Source organism: Aythya marila (assembly GCF_965140915.1).
Source record: "Aythya marila genome assembly, chromosome: 1".
Taxonomy (NCBI): Eukaryota; Metazoa; Chordata; class Aves; order Anseriformes; family Anatidae; genus Aythya; species Aythya marila.
This window is the reverse complement of record NC_139042.1, coordinates 184652961-184672124: the sequence shown is the minus strand read 5'-3', so window position 1 is coordinate 184672124 and position 19164 is coordinate 184652961. Positions and strand designations below refer to the sequence as shown.

The window sequence follows — 19164 nt, the reverse complement described above, 5'->3', positions numbered from 1 at the left end:
ACAACAGAAGGACAATGGGGTGGACGCGCAGGCCCGCCCGGTGAGGAGGCAGAAGGGAGGAGCCAACTCAGCTCCCTTACCATGGAGAAATATCAAACCCCCCGCCAACCTTCCCGCCCTACCCGCCCCCTCGCGGGCACCAGCTGAGGGCAACGCCTTCACTCCTGCACACAGCGCATGCTCGCACTTCCACTCAGCGCTGCCAGCGCGCATGCGCGATGCTCTAGGCATGCGCTCAGTGCCAGCAGTCGAGAAAGCCGGGCGGAAGTGTTAGCGGCGGACGGTGGCGCGCCGCGCCGGCGAGCAGGTACGGGAGGGGCGCGGAGCGGGGCTCCGCGGGAGCAAGGGGAGGGCGGCGGGCGGCGCCAGGAGGGCTCCGCGGGGGCTCCGCTGCCCGGTGCGGCACCGGCCGGCACCGTGCGCAGCTTCCCTCCCTACATACCCGCTTCCTGTCTCTCCTGCGGGAATTCAGCCCCCGCTTTGGCAAACCTAATGCTTTAGGGCTTCACAGTGTGTGTGTATATGTATATATATACATATACACACACATGTACTGTGTATACATATATATATATATACACTGTTATATATATGCCCTATATACGGTAAATATATTCTGTTTTATCTTCTCCTAGTTCTACTTAAACTTCTTACACACGAAGTACATAGAAAACAAAATTTCACTTCATAACACATCTAATCTAACACTAAGTTCTTGCTTTTAAACATCCTGGCTTCTTGCACTTGCTGGATGGCCTCTGAAATAGTTACAGGTCACATAAGGAATAGACCTGCTGCCCTGTTGTCTTAAGCTCTGTTCATATTGCAGCTGGTGGCTGCTTTCTAGAGATGCAGTGTTTTTAGGTAAAAGGCAGCATAACAATCCATTTTCCTCAGGTTGAATTTGTTCATTACTATTTTTAAACAATCTGGTTGGTACTTTGTAATCTGAAGTGAATAAAGTAAAGGAGTTGGTGTTTGTTTATTTTTAAGAACTCTAGTTGTGTGCTAGTGATGGCAAATACCAGCTCTGTTTGAGTAAAAATGGCCTAGGACTTATTTCCAGAGACTTGCACCTGAAAACCTGTACCAGCATCAAGCTGAAGTCTGATGGTCAAGGGGATAAAGTGTGTCACACTTCTGACTTGTTTTTCCTTTTGTTTTAGTTAGCTGTTGTATTTTTTCCCTCAAGGAATGCTCAATGACATTACAAGTTACTAGACTGTGTTAAAAAAATGTCCAAGCTACATATTTTTGTCTTTTTGAGTGCTTACAGTGGCATTTTAACTGACCACATCAATTAGATCCTGGTGTTCATGGTTGTTCCTTCATTCTTTATGACTTTTTGGTGAGATTTCCTCCACAGATCTGCACAACCATGTGTTTATTCTCTGATTTGGGGAATGACTTCCAGTAGCTCACTGCAAGTAGCATCTGCTTTAATAAATAACAAATCTCATCATGCATTTGCTGCAGCTTCCTTATCCCAAAACATTAATTCTCTTTATGGCATTTTCATATGTCAGTGAAATATTTCTTGGTTATAGAGAAAGAAATAATCTTTCTAAGTCACCTCTTGCTTCTTGGGATTTCTTTTTTTCTGCTCCAGAACTGATCTCTTACTAGTTCTGAAAGAAAAATTGTGTACTTGAGGAGGGTACACAGGAACAATCCCTAAGTTGTAGCGATAGCCGAAGTTAGGAGCCAGTAGTGCATATGTTTGGCTTGAACAAAGGTTAAATATTGGGTGTATCTGTGTAATCCAGGAAAAATAGTAATTGTCTTCTATCCGCTGCACTGGATTGATATACTATTAGGTATAGTAAAACAGATCCAACTTCAATTTCCTCCTTCAGGAAGTTAATTCTGGAGTCAAGATGGAGAATATTAATGTATTTAATTTTCAATCTTGTTCTTTTCAGGATTAATGGCAATTTAATTCTTCAGACTTGTAGTGTTCAGGGTGTAGTTGTATTGTCTCTAGTATGGCATTTATATTCTGAATTTTGTACTGGAGGTACTTGAAAGTACACTAAGTAAGTTTGCAGGTGATACTAAATTGGGAGGAGCTGTTGACTCCAAAGTTGAAATTGATCCATGAGTGTGCCCTGGCAGCCAGGAGGAACAGACATACCCTGGGGCACATCAGGCCCAGCACTGCCAGCCGGGCGAGGGAAGGGATTGTCCTGCTCTGCTCTGCACTGTGTGGCCTCACCTCCAGCACTATGTATATGGTTGGGTGCCACAGTATAAGAAGGACATAAAACTATTGGATAGCCTCCAAAGGAGGGCTATGAAGATGGTGAAAGGCCTAGAGGGTAAGATGTATGAGGAGCAGCTGAGGTCCCTTGGTTTGCTCAGCCCAGAGCAGAGCAGGCTGAGGGGAGGCCTCATGGCGGCCTGCAGCTCCCTCACGAGGGGAGCGGAGGGGCAGGCGCTGAGCTCTGCTCTCTGGGGACAGCGACAGGACCTGAGGGAACGGCATGGAGCTGGGACAGGGGAGGGTCAGGCTGGGGGTTAGGGAAAGGTTCTGCACCCAGAGGGTGGTCGGGCACTGGGACAGGCTGCCCAGTGCAGTGGGCACAGCACCGAGCTGCTGGAGTTCAAGGAGCGTTCAGACAGTGCTCTCAGACCTGACTTTTGGGTGGTCCTGTGTGGAGTCAGGAGTTGGACTCAATGATCCTTTGAGGTCCCTTCCAGCTCAACATATTCTATGGTTTATGACTTGTCAGTATGAAGAAAAAGTGATAAAGATTGGCTAAAAATCATATTATTTACAATTTAGGATCCTATTAGGGGCTTGGTTTCTCTGTTTGTTTAAGTATGTGTTCTGATTCCCTTTTTGGAGGGAATAACAGAATTGTGGTATTTCAGAGAACTAGACATGAAAGACAAGTATGTTGGACCAATTGAGCAAATAAATGCAATGGGAAGAAGTCTTGTTTTGTGATCACTTTGTCTTCTCTTCCAGGAAATGCTTGTTTCTCTTGATCTGGGGTGAAGAAAACAGGACATTAACTGTGACTGTCTTTGTGCTATTTTCTTTATGTTACTTGTTACATTATGTGTTCCTTGTATTTACTTAGAGATATGAGGTCAGTGGGTCATCATTCCATTACTAGTGAACTGTTATTTCTGACTTGCTATCATCTGTGAAAATTTAGTTGATCTTCATTGAATCCTAAGGATTCTCCTTGCTCAAAAAGAATTGTACAAAAGAATTAAGCAGCTTGTATATCCAGAATGTACGTGGAGTGATTCCTGCTTGTAACAGGTTGACTTGACCTGTCCGTCACTGCTAATAAGATGTTTTGCAGCGGTAGAATGTTCCCTGGGGCTTTCAACTATTAAGGCATGTTGGTACCTTTAATTTAACATTGACAGGGGATGAGAACATTTTTGTGTACTAAGCTTGTGACCTACAGCTTTTTGTGCTGAAAACTTGTAGCAACTTTCTACCCCTATATTATCCTAATTACGGTCTAAAATTTGCTATTTCATGTTGCTTAAAGAGGTGTGAAAGAAGGGGAGAAACAGTGATGAATTAACTTGATTGTAAGAACAATTTGCAGTTCTTATGTGCCTTTCTTAGAAAAAAAAAATTCTTAATTTTCTGTTGTTTCTGTGTCTCACTCATGTTGTGCTGGCGTTCAGGTCAGCAGTTTCGTATTGTTGGTGTTTGTATGGTATTAACTACAATTGTAGCTGCAGCTTGTGGTGTTTTAATGATTTTCAACGTGCATTAAGCAGTGATACAGATAATTTGAGAGTTTTCAGTTCTGTTGCTGAATTCTTTTGTACAATTCTTTTTGAGCAAGGAGAGTCCCTAGGATTCAATGAAGATCCAGTAATTTTTATATATATTTTTTTTAATTTTAAGCTTGTTTTTGGGGTGTGCTGCAACTAAAAGGAAAAACTAATTAATTTCTTACTGATTTCTTACTGAACCTGACAGCTTTTGTTGTACACCAATTTCTTAGCTCCATAATTCAGGTTTTAGATCTTTACAGTCTTAGGTTGCAAGTGAGAAGAATGAGTTAAAGTCCTTCTTGACATTATTATTAATCACATTAAAATATAAGAATCTCTTTGCCTTCTTTCTGGACCTCAACATAAAGGCGTGCTGTGCTTGCAGTATTTTGGTGGAATATGCCCTCATTCCAGAAGAACAAATTTCTAGAGTAACTGTTTATTTTTGTTGAAGGCTAACCTTTGTTCAAAGCTGCTTCTATCAGGCAATTGTTTTCTGGTGTACCATGTTATTTTTTCTATGCTTTTGGAATGCATGTTAATGTTCCCTAGATGATTAAGATGGAACTAGTGGGCTGTAGTAGCAGAGTAGACTGCTCCCCTGTCAGAAATATAAAGTCTAGAAAATTAGTAGGTAGAAAATCAATTATAGAGCAGAGCAGCACGTGAATGTTGAACCCATAGCTATCTTCAGTTACTTTCCACTTGCTTAAAAAATGATAGATAGCACTTTTTCTGGGTTTGTTTACAAGGTGTAAGCTTTTGTATAGCTCTCTGATTATTAAAATTATTAAGCTTTTTGGTCGCTCTATCTCTGTATTTTTGTCATTTTTAGCTATCGGAAGGCAATAGGTGTTTTCAGTTTGTGGGAACAGAAATGTTGTTTTTGCAGAGTTACCGTGTTTAGAGGAAAGGAATGTGGTATTGAGATATGCTTACAGTGATAAGAAAGTTTAGCAGGTGACCTTGTAAAATGCAGACAACTAGACTACTTAAAGCAATTAGGTGAAAATCACGGTGTCAAGTCAGATAAGTGAATAAACATTACCACTTTAAACAGTAAAAATGTCAAACGAAATTTGAGATTTTACAGGCAGGCCGTGCATTGTCTGTGAAGCATCAGGTAGATTGTGAACCTGGATTACCCACTCAATGGGGAAACAGGGGAGGGTCCTGTCATCAAAAAGTATATAAACTATGTTTTGGAATTAGTGGGCGCGCTCTCTTGCTTGCGGGGCGCCCACCACTGCAATCACAAATTACTACTTCACTGAGAGCCTTGCCTGAGCCTAAGTTATTGGCTACGGAGTGTTTCTCACAAGTTCACTGCCTACTTTCCTGTGTGAGTATGTTTTGCAGCCATCCCGTTTTTCTGCTGTTCAGAGTGTCCTGTGATGCTGTCTACCTTTCTTACAGCCTCCTCGCCCCCTTCCTTATGAGAAGCTCTGTTTATGCCACTTACAGGATTCTTGAGCAGCAGATTCAAATTGGAGTGATTCCTGTCAGTGTTACGCAGACAGCCTTTTCAGAGCAACAGAGATACTCGACAGACTTATCTTCACTTAGCTGCTATTCACAACAGCTCTGAGTGCCAAGGACAGCACTAAAGATATTTGCACCTAGATTTTGGAAGCCAGGGCTTGCATCACTTCTGTTTTGAAAACTTGCTTTTGTAGCTCTTGGAGCTGCAGTGTGTGTGTACATACACACCCACGCCTTCGTGTTTTAATTGCAGAGAACAAAAATCTGGGAACTTCGGTGTTTAGCTGTTAAAATACATGACCTTATTTTTATGTGTATAGAAATTCAAGATCTGGAAAAAGAAAAAAAAAAAATCCACACAACTTGTTTTCTACTTGGATGTTATTTACATATATACTCCCACAATTAGGTAATTTGTTAAGTAGTGTAAATAATACGGGCATGTACCACTGCATCAACTTGCATATGTTTCCTTTTCAGAAATTTTCCTTTGTAATTTTGAAGACACGTGCAGAATATTCATTCAATTGAAATAAATGGTAAAGGATTTTTTTTTTTTTTTAAAGGAAAGTAAGGGGGCCGTAGAATTTAAGGGTAGCCATCAGAAAGAGTCGAGTTTTTAAACCTGAATACCTTTATTTATTTTGATTTAACAGTGGTCTTTGAATTATAACAAAATACATCTTGCTTTTATATGTCTCTGGGAAAACAACAACAGCAACAACACAGAAACATCTATGTAATTGTTCAAGTACCGTAACAGAGAGAAATTTAAGAAGTGTTAATTTGTTATGTTGTACGTCTCCCTAGCTCATTCTGATGTTGCTTGATGAAGAGCAACATCGCTGATTAACTTTGAAGTTGACTGTTTTCAGATGAAATGGATTGGCCTCTCAGGCTGCCAGAACGTAGTGTGAAGTAGATACTTTTGACTGGAAAGCTTTTTAAGAGTTTTAGTTGCTGTTTTCACTAGAGGCTTGAAATCCTAGCCAGGTAATGATGACATTATCAGTGTTTTCAAACATGAACCAAGACAAAGGCATCAGAGATGTTGCACAGGACACGTAAACCCTCGTAGCTCTGTAGTTAAAGCAGTCTACAGAGAGGGCAGAGCATATGCATCTTTGCACCTGGGTTTTGCCCCTCCTTTAGCTCAAGTAGGAACTGAAACCTGAATCTGGTGCTGTACCTGGCAGCCTTGGAATGAGCTCCTGTTGTCATCTTCTGAGTGATACAAAGCCTTCTTGTTTCGTGGGCACTGGGGAGGAAGCTACAGAGGAAGAAGTTGCTGGCTGACATTTGTTGCAAAGTAGGGGATTATATATTGTGTGCCAGGGAGATGCATGGCACTGTGGCCTTGTTACTCTCCTGTTACTGAGTCTCGGGATTTCAAGTGGATGCTTAGTTATCTGAAGTAGATGTGGGACTGGTTTTCAAAGTCTAAGCTACAAATTTAGATTAGACACTGAAGTCAGGCACTAGTGTTTTTCCCATGAGATACCATAGTTACCAGACTCTCTACGATGTGTTTTGTGTTTAAATGCATACTTAGTTTCCTAGATGCAATAGGAAAGCAGAAGAAACCAGAGGCTGTTTTGTTATTATTGCTTTCTTAAATGTTAGCAGAAAAGGTAATGTTGCTAGTGGAGGGTTAACTGCTGTTTTACAAATTGTCTGTTAGACAAGAATAAGGCTGCTAGAGAGTTTCAGCAGGAAGAAGAAGGAGCTGTTCAGTAATAGAGAAATAGTACATGGAATAGGATGGCTTTGGGTACTGGCGTGGCAGTAAGGTGAAGAACCTGTTTTTTGTTTGTTTGTTTGTTTTAAAAAATATCTGTAGTATTTCTGAGTGTCTGCTCCTATTTTCATGGGCTTATGTTTATAATTTACCACCTACTGGTCTTTCCCCTCAGGAAATGTTAGGAATGGTTTGGGCAATGGCTTCCCATTTCCATTTCATTGTAAGGGAGCACTCTGTAAGAATTCAGTCTGCTTAGCATTGAATAAGCACTTCTGAACTGAAATGAGAACGTATTTTAAGCTTTTATTTAGTAGCACACCAGGTTTTGTGTTCCTTCCAGAGTAGGAAATACTTAATATTTTTTTGTATGTTTTTCACTGTCATATAGAGATTGCTAAAACTGTCTGAAATAAGGACTATGACTATAATCTTGCCAAATGGGTTTTTTAGAAATAGAAAGTATTGTTACGTAGCTTATTAAAACTTACTGAAAATTGAAGATTGAAAGTGCTGTGACTTTTCTACAGATAACACTTTAAACAGAAAATTTACAACAGGAAAAAAACAACAACAACAAAACCAACAAATACACGAAGTCAAAAAGAATGAGATGACCAAATAATGAGCAATAAAAAGTAGCAAAAACTACTTACTGCTATATCATGTTTGTATTTTTTTTATGTGTAACTTAGCTACAATAGACTCTTCTCCCTCTCTCCCGTTCTTATTATCATAACAATAACATAACCAATAATTTGTTTCATCGACTTAAGGCACAGTGAGGACAAACAATAGAAGCTGAAGTCATACATTTCCCAGCTTTATTTTTAACGGTGCAGTGTTTAGCATTTGTAGAGGCCGATCTTATTTTCTTACTATTTTTTTCTTTAGAAAATGTTGTTCAATGTATCAAGTAAAGTCTACATAAGCATATTACATTTACCTTAGGTTGAACAGATACCTCATTTTGAAGCAGTCAACGTGTATTATACAGAATGCAGTGACTGTTTAGCTACAACCTGTGCTGTGGAAAGGGTCTCTTTATAATGAAGATTAATATATGATAAGCCACATACAAGGTAGAAGTTTTTAATGTAAGTCTTATTTCAGAAGGTATGGAAGTTGGCTTACATGACTGCTTTGACTATATTCTTCCCTTAGGAAGTGTTATCCCACGTGTTGCTGGTGCCTTCCAAGAGCACCAGGTGTGATTTTGGAGACCTGAGGAGGCTGATACAATTAATGCCACTGATCATTGCTCCACGTGTTGGAGTCAGCATAGGTAATAGCTGTCGAGGCAGCCTATCTGTGATTTAGGCAGCAACATAGATAGGAGCCATCAGCTGAGGGATCTGCTGTGTGTGTGGCTGTCATGAACAGCTCCCCATTTTTATAAGGACCTTTTATTTCTTTTGGTGGTCTTCTGTGCTTACAATAAAGAGCTTGGTAAGCATAGTCAGTTAACGTGTGATGACTTAGCTATTTTCTGATCTTAAATCTTCTGGGGTGTTTGTTCATTTGTTTGTTTTAATTTTGGGAGGGGGTTGAGGGACAAGGAAATCTTGCCAGTTGCACAAACTGCTTTGAAAATCAGTCATGCAAACATAATGCGTCTCCTGTGCATCTTCTTCTCCAAATTGCTGATGTACTGTTGCTGATCCAGCTGTAGTTGCACTTCTGCTTTTCACTTGGCAACAAGATTCTGCTTTGGCATTGCCATTCAAACTCCATCTTTGTTTTCTAATGTGTATTTCTGTGCATAAAGCATTCATTCTGTTTATCTTTTACATTCACCAGTTTTTAATCATGTATAAAGTATTATTTTGTTGCCATTTCCAGCACAATGAAATGTTTTCCAAATAAAAAAGTTACAGTGGAGGTCTATCACCAAGCAAATGTTATGTTCTTTCTTCCTGATGTTCATTGTACTGAGAGATGGGGCCAATCCCTCTGAAGATTTTTAGTCTTGTACAATAAAACTCTTGTGTTATGAAATAGATTTTCCAATTCAGAATAAATTGCATCTTCTAGTAATTCGTAGTTTGAACAAGCTGAGTAGCTTCAGGAGTCTGTTTCTCATTTTTGTTTAGATAAAGCAACCATGCCTGTTCAGCTGCTGAAGATCATTAAAGGAAAATCTGAGCCTCCATTACCAAGCCACTTGCAGAGGGAAGATTTAAAACATTTGCACGCAGGCTTGGATTATACCAACAAATACTTCCAGGTAACTTACTGACAAACAAATTTTGCTTTGAAATAATTCCTGCTTTATTGACAAGGGGCCAAAGTATTTTGACTCAGTTTGTGACTTACTGGTGCGATATGTTTATGTACATTTGTTGCATAGCTTTAAGTAACGTGGCATTATGACACTATTGGAGTTAGTTGCATTGTTGCTATTGAGTCCATTGGTCTGCAGTTCTGCCCCTTCCTCTTGCACGGTCAGGTTTAAATTTTATAAGAGGTTTTCATATATCAAAGAAATATATATATAAAAATATATTTTTCATTTTTTATGTACCCATATAAAAATACTTTATGCAGAAGACTGTGCTGAAAATTAAAGGTTTGAGGAAGGTTGTTTATTTTTTAAATAGTAACAAGCATCACCATCCTGTTAAAGATCAGATTTCTCAGTGATGTATTTTGAAACAGGTTTTTTTTTTTTCTTGCATGAAGCAATTCAGTAGCCAGTTTTATGAAAAGAGATCTCTGGCAACAACATGCATCAAGATATGTTCATTTTTTTAAATCATTATCAACTGCACATTATATATTCTCCAGGACTTCCAAATATATTTCGGTATATATTCAAAGTACAGTCCTAGTGTAGTAGTGTAATGCAGCAATATATTTTTTCATTCCTAAACCACATATGCTCTGTAAAATACAGTGCCAATTCTTGAGGGTTTTCTTTTTTAACCTGTTTAATTTTTTGTATGCGTGGTGCTGAAAATCCTGTTTACCATCCCTCACATTTAAGAGGCTAGAAATCGGCATCATCCCAGGCTTGTTTTCTGACTATTAAAAATAAAAGAAATTCTGGAGAAAACCTTAGGTGGTTTGCATCCTTAAAAAATGATGCAAATGTTTTAAAAGTATGAACAGAAGTGATTTCTGCATCCAAAAAGAACATTTTGCTTCCCCACCTGTATATTCCCAGTTCCAGTGTTAGTGCTTATCTAACTCTGTGATGACTCAGTTGAGAGAAATAAACTGGCAGGAAACTATCCGTATTACCAGGGTAGTTTTCAGCTGCTCTTCTTCTCTGGACTGGTTCGTTCTGGTGTCAAGGAGATGCCAGAAGTAAAGCAGAAAGGAGCAAATCTGCCCTTTTTGGAAGTAGACTGCTAGAGTGTGATAGGAGGTGATTTGATGACATAAATGAGGGAGAATGACCCCTTAGGTCTTGTAAATGAACAAATGGAATTATCAAAATCCAGTGGTGCTTATAAGCAGGGTTTTTATTCCTCAGGGTGTAGCTTTCTGTCCCCATGCACCTGCAGGGCATATAGGCTTTTCTGCTTTTAAAGAGCTATTTCTGCAAGTACCCTCTGACACTGAAGAACAGGGATTCTTGTTCACAAAGGAAATGCTGAAGCAAACGGAAGCAGATTCTGAATTAGAAAAGGTTTCTGCCAGAGCAAATGTTTCCAGTAGGAAAGCAGGATGATTATTAACATACTATGATTTAAAGCATACATGGCATACATGTGATTTTATAGCTAATTGCTGAAAAATAAAGTGTACAGAATCTTTCTCAGAATTTTGCCTTATATTAAGAAAACTTCATGCTCCCGCCAACATGGATTAGTAGGTGACTAAACCAGCTTGGCATAAAACCAGTACAACTGGAGAGCTGATAAAGCTTAGGCTAATGCACCATTAAATATGTTGGAGAATCCAGTTCCACAAACCGAGCTTGAAGGAAATGTTAGACTGCACTGATGTTAGGTTATCTTAGTAGTGGCATGCTGTTACTCGAGAGCTGCCAAAGGTCAGGCCATGCGTTGAGAAAGAAGACAGGGCAGAGGATGATTTTATGAAGTGTTTTCCTTTCGTTCTTCTGAAAGCTCTGTTGTTTCTAGCATCCCTCTGAAGAATATAAAGTTTAATTTAAATTTATGTTCCCCATTAATTGTGCGAACACAGCACAACAAAAGTCCATACATCCTCAGTCAGGCTGTGCCATGACAGAACCTGATGCCACCTCCTGTTATTGCGTTATGCTTTGGACTGTATTCATGTAGTCATAGATTTTTGACCTTTGTTTTAGTCTAAATGAAGTTTTGCTGTTTTCTTGGAAGTAAAAAAAAACAAACAAACAAAAAAAGTTTTTTGGTGTAATAAAATTAAATTATGCTTCAGGTTGGAAAAGGAGAATTTATGGATGTTAAGTAATTCTTTATAAAAAAATAAATTGTTCAATTTTATTTGTATTCCTTCTCTGTTAATATGTTGTTGTAGGACTAATTTTGCTCTGAAAAACATCTACTATAGCAGTTCAGTGCTGTATATTTTATCCTAATTTGGTTTAAAAGGTGTTTACTAACATTTAAATCAAGTTTCCTAAAGAACGTGTGTGTTATAACATCACGGTGATTTACCCGACTGTCCTCTTAATGTTGCTTTTGTGCATTTATAGATGATTGCCCCTGCTGTGTCTTTAGAAGAGCCCATTTATTTATTTATTTATTTTTACTGCACTGTTTTATAGTTCTCCTCTTAAGTGGCTCATAGACTCAGTTTTCAAATTCCTGTGTTTATTGAACCAACTTCTATGTTTTTATCCATGAAAATGACAGTTTTTTACCTGCCTTACTAGGTAGGAATACATTAGACTAACATTTTTGTTAACATTGAAGAAGCTTTACTGATGAGATGCCACATTTCTGAAAACAAGCAAATAAACAAAAATTGTTCCAAGGAGATGTCAACCTACGTAAAATTGCAGTGATTTTCTTTCAGTGTAACTTGGAACTTTATTATAATAATACACTAATATGTATCATACGTATAATAAAAGATATTTTATGTGTTTAATAGAAACTTAGACTCTTTTAGAGCATGCTATTGATGAATTTTTATATTGCTGCAGTTTCCAGGCTTTGTAATGCTGTTTTATAATCCCAGCTGTACATTTTTTATTTCCACAGATTATTTATCTTCATATGTGTCTTTTATCTCTCGACTATGTTTTTATATTTATGTTGTAAGTTTTGGCCAGTAATTTTTGAGGAATTGCTTTATCTTTTAAGATTTTGATTGCCCTACCCATTTTAGCCTTTGTTGTGTTAGTGTAAGTAGTAAAAGGTACCTCCATATCTATTATTTCATTGTGCAGTCTAAGCTTACCACCTAGTTTGTAGCAAGTAGTTTTGACGTATACTATGTAATGCATGCAATTTCCTTTATACCCCAAGTTTTATTTATTTTTGTAAGAATTCAGATGCTCTTATTTTATTTCTACCTTTTCTTCTTTTAGCTACCATTTTGCTCTTATTTTATTTCTACCTTTTCTTCTTTTAGCTCATAGAGATTTCAGCTGTTATCAGTGTTTCAGTAACATATAGGTATATAGTCCTAGTTCATATATATCTGTGTATATACATTTATTTTTATTTTTTAGGGAGTTGTTATTCTTTCCTACCCACAAACAAAACTTGGAGATGGGACAGACTTTCTCAAGATTGTTCTTCAAGGTACTTGTTTGCCTTTTTTTTTCCTGACCTTCTCGACACTTTTTTTGACATCATGCTATCACACCACTAGTACCTGCTTTGTGTTCAGAAAATGTTTAGACTTGAAATAATGTCTAGAAATGTTAATTCCCCTCACAAGTGGATTATTTTAAAATTATACCTTATCTGTGAGCAATATGGTCTCTGTATTTTTCAGTAGACTTCTTGTTGCAGAATCTTTTAAAATACTGTTTTGGAAATTCATTAACTATGTGTACAGCTTTAATAGAGTATTTTTAAGCTGCTTATCATAAAGAAGGACTAGGAAACATATACAATGTCAGCGTACACTTAATATAGATCTGTATGTCGGTTAGCAGTAAGATATATGTATTGTATTGTTTTAAACTAAGCGGTTCAAAGAAAGATTTTCTGCTCATTACTCAAATATCAGTAGACACATTCAGTCCTCCAAGTGTTGGAGGACTTAAGTTGTTCATCATATAATAAATAGTAGTTTAAAAAAAAACTCTCCTTAAGTCCAAAGCTTATCTTTCCTTCCTATCAGGAAACAGAAGGATGTCATTAGTCAGGAGTCCAAATTAATGCTGGACTTCCCATTTCTTTTAACTTCCTTTTCAGCTCCTTCCTTACACTTGTTAGGGAATTATCACTTGTTGCTTTTGAACCTTCCTGATTCTACAAATTCTGTGATTATGACCAAAGTGTAGGTTACGGGGCGCAGATCCTACCTGGTGGTGCTGCTTGTGATTAGTGTCACCAGAGGTGAATGAAGTTGATGGGACTGGAAGCATTTTCCCTGCTTCAGAGTTCCCAAGGATAGAAGGAAAATTTTATGAGTCTTGTTAATTTCAAATGACTGTTCAAGAAGGCTGAGAGCTTCTGCATGTTCTCCAGAGCATCAAAAAGATAAATTTGCACATCTAAATCATTAGTGTCAATTCTGTAACAATAACAGCTAGGAAAATCTTCTAAAATAACAACTTGATTTCTGCTTTGGTCCTCCTGGAAGACTACTTACTTGATATGCATATGTCCTGCAGAATCATCTCTATTTAATCTAGTTCTATAGTTCTGTGTTAATGCAAAAAAAATCAAATGTGACTAGTTAATATTTCCTTTCTAATATTATGCACTGAATTGTTCAAGTGGAAATTTGTGTCATTTCTGCTTAATGTACACTGATGCAGAATATGTACCCATATAAAATAGTCATCTAATAAAGAATATTTTACTGATTTACCTATAGTTAGCACACAAAAACAGTTTAACAGCTATTTTAAATGATTTTCTGCTTGTAAATAAATTGGAATGGAGTGTTAGGCTCTGAAGATGAATTTATTTTGGAAACATCTTCCTGTTACAGTTTTGCTTTGAAGAATTTATGGTAATTGGATTTTTTTCTTTTTTTTTCCCTATAGATAACTCATGTGCAAGGATCGACAGTATCAATATTCTAATATATGGAAAAATGGCAGATGATTGTGCAAAAGTTATACGTAATGGGGTAAAATGTATTTATTTTTTCTTATTTTAAGGGTTGTTTTCCACAGATCTATGTTGCTTTCTTATTTTCTCTTTGTATAGCTATCACCAAAATTAGAAATAGTTTGTTTAGTCAGTTCAAATCTATAAATACAAACTAGAAAAAAATATTTGCTTCTGTAAATTCCTTTGGACAATAACATTGAAATAAAGCAGTTCTTTTTGTTTTTTCAGTGTTGTTTCCTTTACTTAACAAGTAAAGGATCATGAATGTTGATGATAGAAAAGCTATCTTTTTATGTTCATAAGTTAAAAGTCTATGGCAATTTGATAAGGTAGACCTTAAAATTATATTGATTTTAACATAACTTTTAGTGTAATTATGTTTGTTTTTTTTTCAGTAACTCAAAACAGCATAGTCTTTATTGTCTGTGTGCTGGCATCTTGCTTCATTAGAGATGCATCTTGGTTTGATAGCTCCAGGGTAAAGGACATTGGCAAGTCAGCCTCTGAGTTTCAGTGAGAGAGTGCTGCAACTAAAGAGGGAAAACAAGCTGAAAACAATTACCTCAAGTTAATAATTTTGATTAGATTGCCTGTCAGTTTGCTGACATTTCAATATTAGCCAGATATCGACTTAAAGTATACAGTACATTATAAACTCATGTTAGTGCTTTATTGTTTGTGATACAAATTCACACTGAAAATTGAGAATTATTTAGTGAAGAAAATTGAGCTTTCTTTTCAGATTTTTAGAAATATTTTTTATGAGCAAAATTTAAAGACCTTCTCAAATGTGGAAATAGAAATGGCTTAGTTAAAATATCTGTTTAGGCTTTTCGGATCATAGAATGATGATATCCTGAGTTGGAAGGGACCCACAAGGACCATTGAGTCCAACTCCTGACTTCATGCAGAATCACTCAAAAATCAGACTGTATGTCTGAGAGTGTTGTCCAGATGCTGCTCAAATGGCATACCTGGTGTCAAGACCACTTCCCTGGGCAGCCTGTTCTAGTGCCTGACCACCCTCTCTGTGCAGAGCTTTTTTCCTAATACCCAGTCAAGTATACCTGAACTCTGTCGATCTGTATGCCGAAACATAAAACATTCAGATGTTAGGTACATACATCAAAATATTATTGAAAGTCCAAATTGCTTTGAATTTATTGGATATTTTAATTTCAGTTCAGAGGAAAGCGGCTCTTTTCATGTAATTCTACCCAAAGATAAATAATGATTTTTGCTTGTTTCTCAGCTCTTTTCTTTCTTCTTTTCTTTTTTTGAGAAGGGAAGATCGATTTGTATTCCTTGGGAGTGATATTGCTGTTTCTGGATAGTAGCTTGCATTCTGAATTGTATTGGCTTCAAAGATGCGTGTGTCAGCTCTGGAGACATATGGGACTGATGGTGCAAATTTCACGAACTACACCTCTAATTAGAGCTGATGCGTTTATATACTATGTAGTGATCTATAGTATGTTTTTATTTCTATGATTAGATGCTTACATACTTTCAGACAGTGAAAACTTCTGAATCCTTGTTTTTTCAGCTGTGTTAATCTTACTAAATTAATATAGCTTAATAATAATAAGGATTTTTTTAGTTGTTTTCCTATAAATACATATAGTTCAGAGAAAAGGAACTAAGCATTTAGTTTTCGCTTAGATGACCCTCAAATATAGGCGGTTATACATTGACTACTTTTTCAAATATTAAAAAAAAACAACAAACAAACACAAAAGTACCTTACCCAAGAAAAGATTTAATATCGCTCTTTTTTTCAAAAGAGTCTTTTTGAGACTTTTTAAACTTGTGATAAATGAGCTGAAGTCACTAAGTATAAGAGAGACTGACAGTCTCTCTGGCTGGCCCCAAAAAATACTGGTATTATGAATGTTTAGTAAGTAGTTGTGAAATATAGGTGAAATGTTCCCATGGAAATTAAAGATGCTGGCATACATATTTGTCGATCCTTCTTTTTCTCTGTCATTCTGACCTTGTCATGTTTTCAGTCACATAATGTGTGAGTTAAAATATTCAAAAATGCTTATTGTATTTTTAATGAATCTGTAAAATTCTTCAGAAGTTTTAATCAACAATGCAATTCCTTGCACTTCAAGGATTTTTTTCTGGCATAATTTACCATGTGGTTTCCATCAGCAGGTAATTGATCTTGTCATGAACTGAATGGGATAAAACTTTGTTTTTAAGAAATTGCTGAGTCTAAGAAAAGTTTTCCACCAAAAGGTGCTTGTTCTGACAGATAGCATAGTGGTAGGTCTTGGGAAGTACATGTCATCTGTGCTTTGTAATCTATTAAATAGAAAGTCTGGAGAAAAGCAAAAAATAAATACATCTGCAGGACATCTTCCTCTGTTTGCAGCTAGTATCTCTCCAGTTAGGTTATATGAAGGAAAAGTCAGGAACACAGTGGTCATGGTCATGAATGAGAGATTTCACAAATAGAATTCTTTCAAATGAATTTAACAGTAAGGAATAAAAATTACCTAGATTCTTTTAGTGGAACCTGTACAGATATTGTGCTATTAATTTGACCTTGAGATTGATGCATGGCCAATTTCAGACTTGTGTGAGTTTGAGGAAACAACACCGAGGGTCTTGGGTAATGTGTGCAGGTCAGAGAGCGTTCAATTCTAAATCAGATTCTGCTGTGAATCAAAGCCTTGTTTTACTGTTTGTCATATGCCATGCAGAAGAGAGAAATGTGCCTTGAATATCAGCACAATCAGTTCAATTGGTTTGAGACAGAAAGTCCTTTTACAAATCTCGGGTATGTATGAAATAAGAAGCATCAGTCTTTATACTAGTTTCTGGATTCCACAGAATTTTGGCTGTGATTCATAGATGAGAAGTTCTTGAATTAATTTGTTAAATATACAATCTGCAGAATGATTTTAAATATAAAGAACTAATGAATTTTATTGTCCTGATTAACATACAAATCATGAGCAAAGCCTTGAGCAACGATTAGATCAGTCCCAGAGAGCTGAATAGGAAACCACAACCTACAGGCAGCAACCCTTAGAAAGCCAGCACTAAAATCGGTGTTCTTCCCCAATAACCTGAACCTTCGCACTGCATACAGTCCTAAATTTCAAAACATTTTCAAAGCTTATGTAAATTTTGTTCATGTTTAGAAACTGCAGCTCACAACCTGTCAAAGCTGACCAAGAATTAATGATAAATCTGAGAATACATCTGTTCTTTTTATCTTTAAAACCAGATTTTGAGGATAGTGCTGTCTTACTACTTCTTTCAGTTTTACAGACCTTTCATAGGTATTTATTGAATGTCATGTTTTGCATTGCATGTTATGTAAGAGTTGCCATCACCAGTAATTTGTTATTCACAAAAAAAATAATCTATTATCAACCTGTGTAAACACTTGAGTCTGTGTAATTCTAAAGTTCCTTCTGGGAAGTACAAGACAAGTAAAGTCAGCTCTTCAGTCCTGACTCAGCACCTAAGTTCCCAAATCTGATGCAGCCTGTAATCTAATAAAATGCTGAAGCAGGAATAATGCATAGCTTTTTATTTGAAGGTTGATTCTACTGTTAAAGGAACACCATGAATAGCATCAGCAGTAGAGAGGGGAAAGACATGTACTGCACCTGTTTTCTGCAAAGTAGCTGAGTTGAAGGTTGTGATTCTATGTTTTTATCTGTATCTGAAAAGAATGAAACAACTTTAATGTATGTTTGCAGGGTGGTATGTTTCAAGTGCAGGGAATATTAAGTCATCTAATTGTTTTGACCCATTTAGTTGGACCTGGTGCTTAGGGACATGGTTTAGTGGGTGACATTGGTAGTAGGGTGATGGTTGGACCAGGTGATCTTGAAAGTCTCTTCCAAACTTAATGATTCTATGATTCTAAGCTATGAGTACACCTTACAGTTAGGTGACTTGTGTATTATCTTGTATTCAAATTTTACATTCTGTTCCCATTTATGACACTACCAAAAAATCACCATGCTCTATGTAGTTTTGCTATATATTAGCAAATTAGCTCTGTTCAAGCTTATTTTTCTTACATTTTTTTCCAAATCCTTTAATAACTAAATATATTAGTATCACTTAAACCAGCAGCTTTTATTTTTCTTGCACAAAATATTAATGCTTTGGATCTTAAATTGTTCAGAGTAGCATTATCAGATTGCTGAAATAGCAAAAAGAGACATCGTAGTGCAGTATTTGGCAAAAACTGTCAGCTTTAATCAGAAAACTCTTTTATTTGTTATAATCAAATAAACACACAAAAGTCAATCATTAAAAAACTGCTGAAAGTGCTTTTGGTAGAAGGTCAAATAGGAAAAGGGCTTCAGGTCTAATATGATTGTTCTCAGGTGTGTTTGCACAAGCATGGAAGGATTTATGGGAATGGATCACATAACAGCAACCCTTCCATCCTGTTTTGGTACATAAGCAGCTGACTTTAAAAGAGCTTTACATTGTGTAAGAGATCCCAGCACTGTATTTTTGCTTGCTTAAATACCTTTCTTAGCACGTCTACTTCCTAAATGTGTTTTCCTTCATCCTCCTTCTCCCTTTTATTTTTTGGAGTGTAATTACTACTAAAGATGGTCTGCTACAGGTGCTTAAATCCTCCTTGTTCTTCTTCGCTTAGTGGTATCTAAGTTATTTTATACCCAAGCAGCAACAAATGGAACTACTGCTTGTGCTAGAAACTCAAGAGTGACACCAGAGCGGTTTGCGTCTCTTTTCCTACCAGAAATCTAGTGATTTACTTGCTTAGTTGACCCTTAAGAAGTAAATTGGAAGCTGTCAATTCAACCAAATTGAAATTATTTTTAAGGATAATCTCTTCAAAGTGTAGCTGTAATGCAGTAACAACAACCAAGAAAGGAATGCCTTACCAGTATTAGTCAGAAATGTGACTACTTTTTTAGTTTAGTTAATTTTGTACAAGGAGTCAGACTTCAGTATATTTAAAGGGTACCCATTTTCTTGCTTTACTCAATG

At 36.9% G+C, this 19164-nt stretch overlaps 1 protein-coding gene across 2 annotated transcripts in view; it reads left to right on the top strand.

Moving 5' to 3' along the window:
* Positions 1 to 238: 238 nt before the first annotated feature.
* The window catches only part of POT1 (protection of telomeres 1), a 73119-nt gene continuing 54193 nt past the window's right edge, over positions 239 to 19164 (top strand). The window contains exons 1-4 of one of the 2 annotated variants that reach the window (XM_082782319.1): positions 239 to 307; positions 9064 to 9197; positions 12603 to 12675; positions 14097 to 14182. In XM_082782319.1, coding sequence (XP_082638445.1) covers positions 9075 to 9197; positions 12603 to 12675; positions 14097 to 14182 — 282 coding nt within the window. In that variant the 5' untranslated portion in view covers positions 239 to 307; positions 9064 to 9074. Of the gene's footprint in view, positions 308 to 5750; positions 5772 to 9063; positions 9198 to 12602; positions 12676 to 14096; positions 14183 to 19164 lie in introns of those variants that run through there. The other variant, XM_082782320.1, reaches the window with a different exon arrangement.